The 16350-nt window shown below is 42.8% G+C and overlaps 1 protein-coding gene across 1 annotated transcript in view; it reads left to right on the plus strand.

Annotated features, from left to right (window-relative positions):
* Positions 1-16350, plus strand: part of HPSE2 (heparanase 2 (inactive)) — a 142093-nt gene that overhangs the window by 17648 nt on the left and 108095 nt on the right. Inside the window, exon 3 of the mRNA XM_044450119.1 lies at positions 273-434. Coding sequence (XP_044306054.1) covers positions 273-434 — 162 coding nt within the window. The remainder of the gene's footprint in view (positions 1-272; positions 435-16350) is intronic.

Raw genomic sequence — 16350 nt, forward strand, 5'->3', positions numbered from 1 at the left:
TTGGTGGGACAGAACATCTTCAGGCCTGGTCTAACCAGCACTGTTCATAAGATGGAAGGCAAGAATGGTGAATCAGAAATGTTGGCTATGAGGGGTTTGCCATTCAGCAGGTAGAAACTTGAAATATGGTGAAACATTGTATGGAAAGAAGCACACATGTGTAAGGGTATGTGGTAATGAATCGCCCACAGTGCCAGTGCTGTTTCCAGTTTAAGGATTTCCCATCTTTGAATGGAGGCTGATTCTGTGACGTCTCTTTTTTCTGTTCACAGACATCATTCGCAGTGATATTGCCTTGGATAAGCAGAAGGGCTGCAAGATTGCTCAGCACCCAGACATCATGCTGGAGCTACAGAGGGAAAAGGCAGCCCAGATGCACCTGGTTCTGCTCAAGGAGCAGTTCTCCAACACTTACAGCAATCTCACGCTAACAGGTAAGGCTGCAAAGTCATCCTGAGCCAAGGAATAGCACGTTAGGTGTAGAAGAAACAGCTGCTTTTTTCATAGTGAGAAGAGAGGGCAAGGTCCTAATGAAAGGCTATTGATCCTACAAAGAGCCCCGGGGTGACCCCAAACAGACAAGTCAAGGTTGTCTGGCATGTTAAACTGACTAAAATGTAATCTCAGGTTTACCTCCTTACTTCATTGGCAATTTGAAGTAGAGTGTATATGAACAAGAGAAAGCAACACACAGAAAGTGTTTCATATAAACTAAGATTCAGTGCCAAAAGGAAAAAAAAAAACTATTGATGGTGGGAATAACCATGAATGCAGGTTTCTTAAATCACATATAACAGCCACAATTATCCTAGTTGCATGTCAGTTTCTTGAGACACAGATATTTTCCTGGATTTGATTGTATCACCAAGAATAGATCTGTGCCTATGGCCAGAATTCTTAATACAGTTATGTTAACAAGAACAATTATCAATGCATTAATTTTAATAGGAAGTGAAGAATAGCTGCTCCATGACATAAAGTTATACATCCTTGCTCATTTGATAGCATCTGCGTGGAATATTATCTCATTTCCCCGGGTTTCTTCTTAAGACATGTTTTAATTGATAATCTTCGTTTTAAAGAGTTGTCCCTTCTTTCAGCATCCTAGACTTAAGCCAAGAGTGGGTATCTTTCTCTGTTTTCAGGGCTACTCTGTTCTCCAGATCTGGGAAGCAGAAGATTTTGCTACTTGGCTTGGCCACTCCAAATCTAAACCCAAAGAAAGCGGCAAAGTTACATTTGTGGGAGGGCATGAATGATTATCTTTTCCTTACGTAGGCAAACATTTTACCAACCCTTGATTAAAATATGATTGGGTTCCTAGTAGCTAACTGCTTTGTCGGTCTGATCTGGCTTTAGACAAGCATCTGGCTGACTTGGTTTGTTTCTGTGTTTCTATGTTTATTGTCTATTATTTTAAAAACAGATTCAGGGCATTTCTTGACTGTGAATGTAAGAAGCTAAGAGGAGTTGTGCTGGACCAGTCCAAAGGCTTATCTAATACCGTATTTCGGTCCCACAGTAGCCAACCAGATGCCTGCAGGAAGCCCACAATGTAGCAGTACCCTCCTGCTCGTGTTCCCCAGCAGTTGGTGTTCAGAGGCATACTGCTCCTGGTATTGGAGGCAATATCTAGCCAGTGTGACTAGTAGCCTTTGACAGCCTGCAAGAGACATAGTACTGACTGCTTTTCTTTCAAGAGGCAGCTGCTGTTGCTCTTCTTGGTGATTTGCTTTGTTGGAGGGGCAGGGGAGCCCTGGGCAGCCTATCAGAAGCTGTTTGCAGACTTTCCATGGGCCTTTGCCCACCCAAGTGATATAAGGCATTTTGCTGAAAATAGCGCTGCATTTGGGTTGTGTATGTGGTTTTCGTAAAGTGTGTTCCCCTCTCCCTGCCCTCACTTGTCTCAGAAGAGGGGATGAAGCAATTACTAAATTTGGTGTCCTTGAAGCCATAGCGGCACATGCACTTTGTGTGAACCCAGTAAATATTAAAGAGCAAATATAAAAAAGATAATGGCCCAGATGGAGCCGAGTGGCTGTTTCTATTATGGGTGTTGTTTGAACTATTTATGAAATGGGTCCTGGGATGACTGACAGGCACAAGGAGAATGACAGGGTGCTTGCAAACTACTTGTATCCGGCCTTGCCAGAGAGAGGACCCAGGGGAAGGGTCTCGTTCTCTCACAAGTGCTGTCCAGGCTGTTGCCACCGGTACCCAGGCCCTGGTTAAAAGTTTCTGCTTAGTTTCTAGGGATGCTGAGTGCATGCTGAGCTTCTGTGACACAAATGTCTATATTAGCTTGCTCAACAGGGCAGCCTCACTTTGCGGGGTAGTGAATAAGAGGCACCTGGGGCTTGAGGCTGTCCCAGCCTCCCAAGAAGCAGATCTAACTGTGATGGATGCCTAGACTTGTGCCTGGTGATGTTTGGACACCATCCCTTTGAGCCGTTTCTCATTCTCAGTAACACAATCTCCTTGGCTGTTTATTCCCATTTGAGCTCTTGGAATCTCCCCTGACAACTTGCTTACTCTCCAGTAAACAAACTTCCCCCCAAAGCAAGGGCTTTGCCCCTCCTCAACTATTCCCAAAGGCATTTTCAAAGAGGCCTAGAGCATTGCTCGCATTTTTGCCTGGGACCTGCCATCTGAGGGGCACCTAGTTATTACAGAACCTTGGCCTTTTAAAGTATGTTTATGCGGGAGGATGGAAGATTTCAGCTCCAGGTGTCTCTGTGAGTTCGAATATCTCTAAAGTGGCAAAGCTGTGCCCAGCCTCCTTGGATGGGATCAATGCAAGCCTGATAATTGTTAAGGAAGTTTAATCTCTGATTTCGTAAATGTAGCAGGGCTCTGTGTTCTCAGAGGGCAGAACATAATATTTACTTGTAACTAGACAGAATCATGTAAATATTTCTCTTTCCTGTGATGGATTCTATCTTTTGGGTTGTGTAAGGGGGTGGGGAAGACAGATTCATGGGGGCAATTACACCTGCACATTCAGGATCTGAGCACAGACCATTAAAAAAAAAAAATCAAGCCTTGCTTTGCCCCAAATGAACCTTTAATCATGCAGCTGCCTCTGAACCCTGAATATAACCTCTTCAACAAGTGGTTTCTTTCCCATACTCCAGAAAAAAAAATTTTTGCTTATCCTTCTCCACTCCCTTATTCCCCCTTTGCCATATAGTAACACAAGCAACAGGGAGATGTATTTGCTATGAACCGGCTGTGCTACCTGGGTTCAAGACTTTCTAACAAAAAATCAGCTTTCAGTGTGCAGTAAATTCTGAGGACATTAACAGTACTGTGATCAAGGAGTGTTCCAGCTCATGGCTTGATCACCTTTTAGCACTTGACAGTATGGTAATTTTTCCCCATTTGCCTCATCAGGCAGTCAGAAGATGACATCGATCCGGCCCTGAGGCAGTGCAGTTACGCTGTCATCTCACTCCATGACCCAATGCAATGTACTTTAAACCCGCTGCAAGTCTGTGGATGATTCTGGATCATGTGAACTGGCCCTATGATACATGGCCTGAGGATGGACTTCTGCCACTTTCTGAAGTCTTGACCACATTGAGCGTATAGCAGAATCAGTCTTGCTTATGTGCTGTGACTGAGCTCTGAGTGAGTGTCTGGAAAGATCTCTCAAGGCAATGTGGGCTAAACTGGGACTTGGGTGGAGCTGTGATTGGTGGAAGCTATGCTCTTGGCATTTCTCACCTGTTCCTGTTTGTACCTATTTTCAGCAAGTGTACCATACCTTTTAAAGACATACTCAGTGGTCATGATAACTTATAACTAAAGTAAAAGCAATGTGGCATGAGTCAGAGCCAGAATGAACAGAAGGACTCTTTCCATTAAGTGCAGTAGAGTGAGGTCGAGCAGAGTAGAGGCTCTTTGCTAGAATAAAGAGAGGGGAGGAAAAACTTTGTTACATATTTCCTCTTCTCCCTGCAGTCCCACAGGCGGCTTCTCATGCTGCTCTGGATGGTCCCCCAAACCTCTGAAGCAGATTTTCAGGGGGCACAGGGAGATGGACATATCAGCAAAAATAATCTCACCTGCTTCCTCTGGTGTTGGTGGATTTCACCAACTGTTAAGTCTAGCTCCATCCTAATAGTAACCTATCTTCAGTCTACCAAATGCCTCAGGGCTATGATGAGAATAAGACTGGCAGCTCGCTCTGGCAGAACTGTGTGTACGTCTGCAACTGGGGTAAGGGTAAAGATGCACAAGTGGAACAATGAAATATGATTCGGTACAACACCAGAAGGCAGTCAATTTCTTTCTGCTCCATTCCTGCTAAGGAATTGTCCTAGGAAGCTTTCAGGTGAGATTTTTATTGTGCAATTGCACTACCTGGTTTATGAATTTTATGGGGTCCATACATTATCACCTGGACCTCTAAAATCACAATTTTAGTCTGAGTTTTTCCTGACACATTGTCTTTTTCATACCTTAAAAATGTGCTAAGGCAGAAAAGAAATAATGGCTGCACACTGCTTTTTGATTAATAGCAGTAGGAGCCCTCACCTGGAAGAATCTGTAGCATCTTCCTCTTTTCTCTCAGCCATAGCAATCAGATAAGTCACATGGCTGATCAATTAGTGCTTGTATAAATGGCTTGTGCTAACATTACACTAGCTGGTGTGCCCACATCAAGCAGAGGCGTGGGGAGAGCAGTGAATTGTATCCTCCTACTCTCTGCCTCTGCCAAGAGGGCCCACCACTGCCTTTCCCACCACCTCCAGTGGACGCTATACAGAGCCCCACCAGCTGTTTCCCTACTGTAGTGTTTGCTGCAGCAAGACAGCAACTGGCAGGGCTCTCTAGAGCTCTCTTCTTATTGCAGGTGCCCACCCTACCTGCTTGACCAGCCAGCTGCCCCTTCCCTGGCTGACCAAACCAGCTGGCTGCTTGCTACTCCTTGCCCAGCCACACCTGCCTTGTGCTCCCCCCATGGGGCTCCCATAGGAGGCTAGCCAAGTTATTGCCAGACATCAGTGGAGCTCTCATGGCAGCCATGCAGCTGGGACTCACGGTAGGAGCAGGCAGGAGGGCAGAATCAAGTAGCTGGCTGAGCAAGTGAGAGAGCAGCCAGCTGGCCAGGTGGGTACACAAGCCAAGCAGGCGGGTGGGTAAGCAGTGGCACTTCTTTGCTTGATGAACAAGATAAATTGGGCCAGACCTGCTTGGAGAGGCTTGAATATTATATGCAGTAACTGAAGACTTTCCTGATGATGCAGCTTGTTTCAGAGTGCACAGTTTTTTGCAGCTGAGTTTTACTATCTTCACTTTGATTTCTCAGTCTTGGTAGTTTCTGCATCAGCATCCTCCAGGGCATCCCCCATGCTTTGCAACCATTTTAGAGGCTCCCCCCCCCCCCCAACAAGAAAACCTGAATGGCAACATGAAGCCCAAGTGTATTGGGACACTTTTGCTTTATGACAGCATCCCTTAGTGGTTGTTCAGTGGGACATTTAGAAAAGTGAAGTATGAACCCTGCCTCCATCTTAGTCCCACTAAAGGCTTTTCTGAATGAAGCTTTTAACCTGCCACTAAACTGAGGCTCCTCTATCAGGATTCTTTGTGGGATTAAGACTGGCTCTTTTTATATGTGTGTCGTCGTCCCCCCCCCCCCCCCCCCAGCCTTGTCTGACTCTGCCTTTTTAGATGTTCCATCACACAACCACTAGGTGGCACTTTGGAGAAGGGCACAGTGAATGAAGGCAAACTGTGTATCAAAATCTTGTAACAAATGGAAATGTAAAAACTCAAATAAATCCTTAGCCAAGAGAACATTAAAACACACATCCCACAGTAAAATAATTAGGTTAGACCATCAAGTCCTGTTCCCCAATTGCAAGATTGAATCTTCCCCACATAATTAGCCCTGCAACTCAAAACAGTAGTTGAGAAATGCAGGATGAAATGCAGAATGGTGACTGTAGGGCAAACTGACTCTAGGGAAATGCAGATCCGTCCCCACTGAATCACTAGTCTGGGGAATAGTCCCTTTCCTGCTTCAGCTATAACAGTCAGCCCCCTTCGCTGGCATGAAACCACAACACCTGTCCTTCAGAGCTTGTTGTACCCTGGCTGTCCCTGAAGGAATGCCATAGAGTGACTGGAATCCGGGCAGTGGATACTCGCTGGGGGAAGGTGAAAGTGTGTTTCTGTGCAGGTCTTGCAGACACTTTTGAAGTCAATATTGGAAGTATATTTTCTGCTTAGTGCATGATTGTGGACATGGTATTCTTGTCCCTGCTTTTGCCTTATTTATTTATTTATTTAGAAAATTTCTAGGCAGCCCCATTCGCCGAAGCATCGGGGCGGCTTACAAATAAATAAATAAAATACATTTGTTTTTGAATATTTTATTCCTGATTTGTTATATGGAATGGACAAGATTATATTGAAGATAGCATAATAAGCAAAAGTATTAGTTGGAAAGGCTATGAGTTAGTTTGCTATCCTTCCCTATCTTGAAAGAGGTAATACATACACTTATTTAAATTTAATCGATTCCTTATTAGCTAGCAGAAAACAAAAAAAAGTGATTAATTGGTTCAAAATCCTGTACTCAGTTGAGAGCTATAGCATTTACCTTATTTTTAGGGACAAATTACTATTTGGAACATAGCTTGTGGTTGTGAAACACTCCCCCAGCGCGTGGCTCTTGGCCCCCTCTGTGCAGGCATCCGGCTCAGTGCCTGGATTAGAAGCCTCATGCTGATATAACTAATCACTTCCTTGAGAAGGGTGAAATGAGCATTTCTCCACGTGTCTTGAAGGCAAGAGCCTAACAGACCCTGCAGTGCTTCTGTTGGGGATGCCCCAAGGAGGAATTTACTGCCAGAAAGGACATGACCTGACTGTAGACTCATTAATGGCAGCCAGATGTGCTGCTCCGACCACCACCACCTCATCCCGCAACCAGCAGTGCCTGCTGTGGCAACTGCATTACTGGGGGAGTTGACCAAGCAGAAACGGCTGACTTAGGGTTCGCCATGTGTCTGCAAACCCCTTGCCTAACTCTTGCATTCACTCCAAAAATTTCTCAGTTTTTGGTAACTTGCCCTCTCTCCTTAAGGGAAAAAAGAACTTTCATACAGAGGACTATTCCTCATGCTCGCAGCTTGGCCCAGCTCTAAGTGCTGCTTTTTCTTGGTTCACTTTGGGCAGAGAAGGGACTTGGAGGTGGTGTGTGCAACATTTCTAGAGGCAGTATATTTTGTTCTCATTTACTGTAGGCGACCCTAGTGCCACAGCTGGTGGCTGAGTAGCACAGAATGGAGAGCTGCACCCGGCACACTACTTCAGGATACTTTCACCTGTTACATTTTGCAAGCAACATAATTGTTTGCCCAAGCGATTTCTGATTCTCCTGCTGCTGTGAGGGGAACAGTGAAGGGGAACCGTGTTTTAGTGTTAAGTGGAATGAGACTCAGTTAGACTAAACTTTCCCAAGAGCCTAGATTTAGTTAGTGCCTTCCAACCTCCTTTCGAAAGTCTTTTGACTTCATTTAAGTGAACTATCAGAGCATTAGGAAGTGGGGCAAACTCAATCTCTCTACGACCACTTATTCAAAGAAACTAAAGCCATCTTCAGTCATCTTCCGTAATGGAGGATTGAAATGAATAGGAAACATAGCTAGTGGAATCTGATTCCTAAATATCTTGCATTCCAGAAAATGTTCCTAAGGTCAGATGGGCACACTTCTGAAACCTGACTTATATGTATGCATGCTTAACTCACAATATACAAAGTTAAATGTTACGTTTTCCTTCTGTGTCAATCTGTGACTGCCAACATGTATTATGTATCTAAAATCTGCCTCAGGTTTGACTTGCTCTAATCAGCCTTTGAAAATGATGCATGCACATCACTTTATCATTCAGACCTTGGGATCCTGAGGAGTGTTTGAACTAGAAAAATGGTGAAAAATGCTTGAGCTGACACTGAGTGTGTTGGATCCAGACTGGCTATTCTGTGAACAGAAAGACCCTTTTCATTCAGTACAGTACAGTGAGGTCCAGCAGAGGTACTAGGTTCTGTCTCTAGTGATTAATCTGTGATGGATGAGGCACTGATACAGATCATTAATTGCATGTACAGACCAGCTTTGCTGTTGCTGTTCAGAGCTAGCAAGTTGTCTCCAACCTACTTATAGGTGATCCTATAAATGAAATCGCTCCAGAATGTTCTGTCCATGACAGCTCTGCTCAACTCTTCTAAACTCAAGACTGTGGCTTCCTTGATGGAGCCAGTCCATCTCTTATTTAGTTTCTGTCTCTGGCTTTCACATCCCTGTATTGTCTTCTCCAGGGAGTATTGTCTTCACATGATGTGCCCCAAGTATGACAGCTCAGTGTCGCCATTTTTGCTTCTAGGGAAAATTGTGGCTTGAACTGATCTAGGATGCACTTGTTTGCCTTTCTGCCAGTCCAGGGTATTCACAAAGCTCTCCTCTGGCACCATGTTTTGCATGTACCAGTTTTCTTCCTGTCAGCTTTCTTCACCATCCAGATTTCGCACCCATACATAGTAATTGGAAATATAAGAGTGTGGATGATCTTGGCCTTGGTCTCCAGTGGAACATCCTTATACCTGATGATCTTTACTAGTTGCTGCTCTTCCAAGTCTCAGTCTTTCCCAAATTTCTTGGCTGCAGCCTTTATTTAAATTGATGACTGAGCCAAGGTAAAATCTTTCAATTTTAATATCTTCTTCATTAACAGTAAATTACTGTAATTCTTCTGTAGTCATGATTTTTGTTTTCTTAATGTTCAATATCAGTCCTGCTTTTCTACTTTCTTCTTTCACTTTCATCAGAAGTAATTTTAATTCACTGCTGCCTTCTGCCTGTAATACAGTATCATCTTCATCTTTTAAATTATTATTGATGCATCTTCCACCAATTTTCACACCTTCTTCTGATTCTAATCCAGCTTTCCTTATGCTATGTTCTGCATAGAGATTGAACAGATAGGGAGATACAATCTACCCTTGTTCAGCACCTTTGGTATTGGAAACCATTCTCTTTCTCCATATTCTGTCCTAACAGTAACTTCTGGACCACAATACAGGTAACACGTGAGGACAGTAAAATGCCAGGGTGCCCTCATTTCTTTCGGGACCATCCACAGTTTTTCATGATCCACACAGTCAAAGGCTTTGCCGTAGTCTAGAATGCACAGGATGATCTTCTGAATTTTTTGGTGCATTTCAGTAGCCAACATATCTTTGCAATAGGATACTGAGTGCCTCTCCAGAACAATATTCTTTGTTGCAACATTCTGAGCATCATTTTACTTGCATGGGAAATTAGTCCAAAGCCAAAGGTGTCGGGCCTGCTAGGAAATCAGCCTGGTGAGAAAGTTTGGCCTCCCAGGGACACTGCGCTTGGTTTCTCAGACACTCTGACACCTGCTCACCATGTTAATGTGTGCATTTAAGTGAGGGCAGAGCAGCTTTAGCAATTCTTTCAATAGAAATGGGCACTGCATTGCCAAGTGTCCCTTTTGTTCAGTTTAGGATGGCTAAGGATTCTTTTAAACATACATGCATGCATGCATACATACATATGCAACTGGGATGTTCACAGCGCAGCAGCCTTGACTGCGGTTGTCATCTATTTTTTAATGAACAAAACACAGATGGTCATATGCACAGTGTCTCACAGTGGCAAATTGTAAAAAGCACAATGCTTAAGCAAGTACCTTTTGCCTTCTACTTTCCTCCTGCCTTGTTTGTGCTTGCATTGTGCATTCTCTGTCTTGCTCTCATACCTCTTTGCTTCCTCCTCATTCATCTCTCTTGTCATTGGCTTATCTGCACTGATTTCACAGAAGGACTTTTCAGGCTTAGGTGCCATAGTGAGGCCTGTGGAATTTTCATTCCAACACAGATAACCTTTATTAAATTATACTCTGTAACTAATATATATTGCCACAAACTTATAGAATCATAGAAACAGAGCGAGTCAGAAGGGGTCTCCCAGGCCATCTAGTCTGACCCCCGGCTCCAGTCGGCTCCGCTCACGACATGCCCACCATGCTGTTATAAATGACACTGTTAGCAGAAATGAGCTGAGCATTTCTATGGGAGGCTTTTGCTGAAAAAAAGAAGCACGATTCTCCCTGTTTATATTTGATATTGTATATTTTCTTACTTTTTTCTACTATGTACATGAGTTTTGCTACTCCATACATCTATCATATCCACTCTGTGAAAGATTCCTAATATTTTAAGCTTTTCTACCATGGTAATATATTTTAGAATAATAGATATCTGAGAGTCTTAGGAACAGCTGATAGAAATAGGAGTGTGAAAAAGAAAAAATGTGGAAAGGGTTGGAGAATTTTTAATCAAAATAGCAAAAGGAATAAGAAAGAGTTTGCAAGCAAAAGATAATGAGGGGAAAAGGAGCTTTTAAAAACCTAGTATTTCCTTGGTGGGATGAGGGAGAGATAGGAAAGATATAACACTTTGGCACTAAAGCTTTCAGTGGATTTTCATTTGGTAGCTTTGCTTTGGCTTCCCCCAGCCATGAGCTGTCCTTGTAGCAGCCATATAATGCTGTTTTGTGTGTATGTGTGTGGAGTTTCAGATGATAAGCAGAATATAAATATTGCCAAAATAATGCTTTGTAGAGGCATGCAGTCCCAGGATCAGTGCCTGGAACTTCCTTTTAAAGGATTTCAGCACCAGGAAATCCCTTTGCCTGAAGCCTTGGCAAGAGGCTGCTACTCTGAGTAGACAAGAGTGAGCTTGATGGACCAAAGTTTGTATGATCTATGATAACAATGTCATCATATAGTCAGGAGGTTGAATAATAGCAAAGCTTTCAGTGTCCATGGCTACAAGGAGCAAAGAAGTATTTCTATGGATGAACACAATATATTTTCTTCTCCACACTGTTTATTTGTTTATTTCTTTTATTTAAAACTTTTAAAGACCATCTCTTACCAAAGTCTTGGGGCAGTTTAATAGTAAGACAAAAAATAGAATAAAACACAGCACTGTTAACTACTGAAAAAAGTGGTTTCTGTTAATAAACTTAGTGGGGGTTCCACTGCTATAGAGAACGCAAAATGGAACAAGGAAGGTATGGCTGCGGGAAAACATGTCCTGAGGGATGTGGTTAGGGTTTCTGCAGTACCCCGAACCTGAGAAGACCACATTGTCATTCAGAGCTGTACAACAGGCAGCCATTCATAAGGTATAGCTTTCCTCATCACACTGCAGAAGTTTTAGGCCAAGAATGCAAAACTTGCCAATGTGTAAAGTAATGTATGTGTTGTGAAATGGCTAACAAATGTTAAATCATTTTGGAGCACATCATTTTTAGAATTTAAAAAATCTTTGTGAACATCTCTACTTTTTGCATGATCAAGAAGCAGGGTATTGGGGTTGATCCTTTGACTTCCCCCCCTCCCCCCCAAAAAAGCATCGAATGGGATCCTTAGATTTAGGTTTCAAAAGGATGGGAGATTATGAAGTAAAAGAAGACTAGGAGAATGGCTATAGTCTGCAAATGTTTTATTTTTTAGGAATTCTGAGAAAAATATAATTCACAGTGGTACTTTTCCACATTGCAGTATATCTCTATGAATCTGCATTTACTAGATATCACTGTGCTTCAGATCTTTCCTTTTGAAAAACAATGGCCCCGAATAATGTGGCAAGATTGGCCTGCGTTAACTAACAGTGGCCTTCAGGAAGCCGCTCTTTCAAACCTCAGAGCTCCCACTGCACTGCGTGTATTACTTCTGTTGCTACCAGTTTCAGTTTCTGCCTTTGTTCACCTATCGAAATAAAGCACTCCTTCCAATAGGGCTCTCAGGACCAGATTTTGAGAGTTCCTGGATATCCCTAAGAGTTGAATAGTAAGGAATGTTGCATCAGATTCGGCCACTGCTGCCCCATGATGGAAGACAATACATGTGGAAAAACTAATTTAAAGACATTATAGGAGTATTTTGAGCTACGTGTGAAAAAATTACTGAGCTCCTGTTTTGTGCTCACATGAGGCCTGTGGTGAAAAATATGATCCAAAACTTTGTGTATGTAGGAGCATCCCTTTTTATATGTGAAAGGACATGCTTCAGGCATGGATGGGCATTTTCTTCTTTGGGAGAAGCAAGAAGCAAATGACAGATAGGAGCAGAATCCTGAATGCAACTTTTCAGTGTCTATCATGTAGAGATAAAAAACTCTAGTACAATGGCCAGTGCAAAGAAATAGAAAAGAACAACAAAGTGGAAGAACAAGAGACCTCTGCCAGAAGATGCAAAGGAAATTCACACCTAGATAGGAGTGCTCAAAGACCAACAGGGGGAAATACTATTTGACCAGGATAAAATACTAAGAAGATGGGACTAATGTATGAAAGAACTATACAGAAGGGGTAGAAGGATGACAGACTCCTTTGAAGGGGAATCCTGCAATATTCAAAAGTGAAGTGGAAGTTGTGCTTGAAAGCACTTGGAAGGAACAAAGGATCCAGAGTAAATAAGATACCAGTAGGACTATTCCAGTTTGCAGAGACTGAGTCAGCCTAGCCTTGAGTTTACAAGTGTTGAACAAGGCTGTAAATGAAACGATATTTTGGAGGACAGTCATTCATAGGGTTGCCAACACTGGAGATAACTTGACAACAACTAACAACAGCATAGGTATAATAGGTCATGGATTGTACTCCAAATGCGATTATCCTGTTACTGTCTGAACTGAATTAATTTGTTAGGTACTTGGATTTTTTTATTTTAAACAATTTTTGTTTTCTTATTTACTTTGCATTTCAAGTTGTTTCCTTTGATAGGTGATGATGATTTATCCATGACTAAGGCTATTTTTATAGATTGAGTCAATCTGAAAAAGATAAACTGTTTTAATTACTGGTTGTAAGCTGCTTTAAGTCTCTCATGCTAGAAAACCAAGATATGTTTTTACATATATAAATGAATAAAATAAAAGACTTCCTACATTGCTGCACTTCAAAATCCAGGCCGAAGTTTGGTGGACTATGTCTCCTTTAAAAAAAATGCCTAAAATTTTCATCTGAGAACCCTTACTGGTACAAATAAATGTACAGAGGTTATCATCCAGAGGGTACTCTTAAGCAATTTTAAGAGAGAATCTTGTTAAAGAGGAGGTGTAGTTAACTGCTATGTAAAACCTGTATTCAATGGTGTATGCAAGATTCTCGAGTTCCTGGGAGGAAGGAGAGAAGGAAGGCATGCTGTGGTCATGGTGCTGATGGGGTCATTGCTCATTCTTTCATCCATGCCTTGAGGGACACGTTCCTGATGACAGATCAATTCTTTATTGCTGGGATAAGATTCCTGTGCAGTTTAGAAGAAAAAGCAAAGGAAGAAGAATCAGTGGGTGAGTTGCATCTGGATTATCATTCATGTGGCCACAGGGGTTGCTCTGATTAGCGGGGGCACTGCCTGCTGCCAGGAATACAGTCTGACTCCAGTGCTTTGCTTGACTCCAAACCAATTCCCCATCTGTTTGTCCACTCCTTGTCTGCAGCTGCCCCTGCTCTCCTACTGGCCGACTCAAAACAAAATCCTGACTGAGTGGCAGCTAAGGGGGTAGAGCCCCATTTATTTTATTTATGTCCCTCCTTTCTTCCATGATGAACTCAAGATGGTGATCCAGAAGATCTGATTGCACTGAGAGTTTCCAAGAAATGGACTGCTATGTGTGATCATAGCCTTGACATTGCTTAGACATCCAGCCCATGCCTAGCTATGCCCTGTTATTCTGAAATCACTGAGTTTTGGGAAACATAAGGGCTTTATCATTAGACTAACTGACAGGTCAAGAGTCAGTGTGTCACACTCATTTAGACAGAGCAATGCCACCTTTGGTGAACTAGGGCAGCGGTTGGCATTTGATAAATTGACATTCAGATGGTTCTCTAGTCCATATTTAGACAAATTAATATCAAAATATGTAAGGGTGTAGGGATGCAGGTGGCGCAGTGGTTTAAAGTGCTGTGCTGGTTGATCGAAAGGTCGCTGGTTCGAATCTGCACAACGGGGTGAGTTCCTGTTGCTCCGTCCCAGCTCCTGCCAACCTTGCAGTTCGAAAGCATGCAAATGCAAGTAGATAAAAAGGTATCACTTCAGTGGGAAGGTAACAGAGTTCTGTGCACTTCGGAGTTTAGTCATGCTGGCCGCATGACCAAGGAGACTGTCTGCAGACAAATGCTGGCTCCCTCGGCTAGGAAACGGAGATGAGCACCGCCCCCTAGAGTCAGGCATGACTGGACTTAATATCAAGGCGAAACCTTTACCTTATATAAGAGTGTAATCCTGCCTATAAACTTTTAACATAGTTTCTGGATACCATCATCACTGCTTTCTCCAGATGTGTTAGAATATAACTCCCACCATCCTCAGCAAGTATGTCAGTGGCTGTGTTGTCTGAGGGAAGATAAGAGCTGTGATCCAGCTCATCTGGAGAATGCCAGGTTGTGGAAGGTTGACCTACTAAACTATAGACTTTGGCTGGAAGTGCGCAGCATCAGATAGAAGAGCAGTTGGTAAAATTTAGGGAGAGATGCACTTGAGTGTTGGGTCACCTTTCCTTCTTCCAGCACTGCTGGGTCACCATGCCAGGAACTGCTTTTACCAAATTATTCAGAAGAAACAAAAAAAGCGGGGAACCTTCTAGGAGTGAAATGTGAACCCACTGGCAAGGAAGTAAAAGCAGCAGCTTTGAAGGGGGAAGCTAAGGGAGAGTCCAGCAATCCTCCATTAAGTAATTAGGGCACACTGGGGATAGATCTGCGTGAGATGCTCAAGCGCTGCTTTTCTTCCTTCTGCTGGGCACTCCCTAAACCGGATCACCTGGGGAAGCTCCTTTAAGGGGCTCCAGATGGGGGGTGTGTGTGTGTGTGCGTGCGTGCGCAATGCTGCCTCCAGCTGTGGTCAATCACTCCTAGCCAGCCAATCTGGCTTTCTGCTGGAGTCTGCGGCAGCCGCACTGCCCATTCGTCACGCTTCTCCAATTGCAGTGCTCTGGATAGCTTCTCGGGGCCTTGTCTGGCTCTTCCTCTCTTGTTTTATCATCCACCCCCTCCATGAGCTAATGTAGTAACATCTCTTCATTGGCTATAAATTTAGGGAAGAGCTATAGATAAAATATGGCTTTGCAGAGGGAGATTGGGAAACATCTGGTTTTTAGTCCTCAGATTCAGTCTTCGCTTGCCTCACATGACAATGTCACTGTTTGTGCACGTGTAAAAAAGAGAGCTGATACATCAGAGCCAGCCCAATTGGATAATTTGGGAGAAGCAAATGGCAGGTGATTGGGGGAGTGGGAGCAAAGTAATATGTTTTCATTCAGTTAGGCAAAGAGTCATGCTGAATCCAGAACCTTTCCTAGCATGGGAACTGTACAAGCTTTCCATGAATAGTTTGAGCGACTGGGTGGTCTAGGCATTCACATTCTCGTTGAAGGGGTACTGCATTCCTGAACAATGGATGGGGAAACAGCTGATTAGAGATCTCTGAAGTAGCAGTGATGTGAGAACTTAATTCATTAATATAGTTAAAGCATAAACCAGACTCATTCTGGACTCTGGACAGTGTTCCAGCATGAAGATACAATGCCAGACTATTGCATCTGTCACTGTCAAAAATCATAATAACGCATTGCATTTGATATAATGGGCAGGGAAGTGCAAAGCAGAGATCTGCTGAGCTATAGAGCTTTCATTATGGATTTTCTAGCAATTCATCTCTTTCTTATATGGATCTTAATACCTTGAACAAAAATTGGCCTTTGTTAGCATATTGCAAACTATACTCATTATGTATGTGGATATAACAGCACACTCTTCTTGGGATTGTTTGTTACTGAAAACAAGTGTCAAAGGTCTTTGGCCTAATATGGGAAGCAAGAGATTTTTCTAGGGCTGTTCTAAAACAAAATCTGCATGTGGTTTGTAACAAGAAGCCATTCTTTTCAGGATTTTCAAAAAGCTAGTGAGAAAATCTGTAAATTACAGTCAGTCTCTCTTTTGGCTCTACTCTGACCTCAGTGCTTCTTAGACCATATCTCAGTATCTCATAGAATGAATAATACCACTTTTCCCATCATCTATAGGTATGGAAAGAATCCTATCATCTTATTTCTGTAGCAAAGAGTAGGAAAGTTTATAACTGTACTATGTGGTATTTACAAGAAGATAAATGCAAAAATAAAATATGGAAAGAAGCAAAACAACTGGTATGGCCAGTGGAGCTTGGAAGGAACTAGATGTGAATTGCTTTCTTTTATGGCAGAACCATGCCAGCCCAAACTGAGTTCTTGTAATGAAC

The sequence above is a fragment of the Varanus komodoensis genome, unplaced genomic scaffold (genome assembly GCF_004798865.1).
Source record: "Varanus komodoensis strain SLA01 unplaced genomic scaffold, ASM479886v1 scaffold1, whole genome shotgun sequence".
In the NCBI taxonomy this organism is placed as follows: Eukaryota; Metazoa; Chordata; class Lepidosauria; order Squamata; family Varanidae; genus Varanus; species Varanus komodoensis.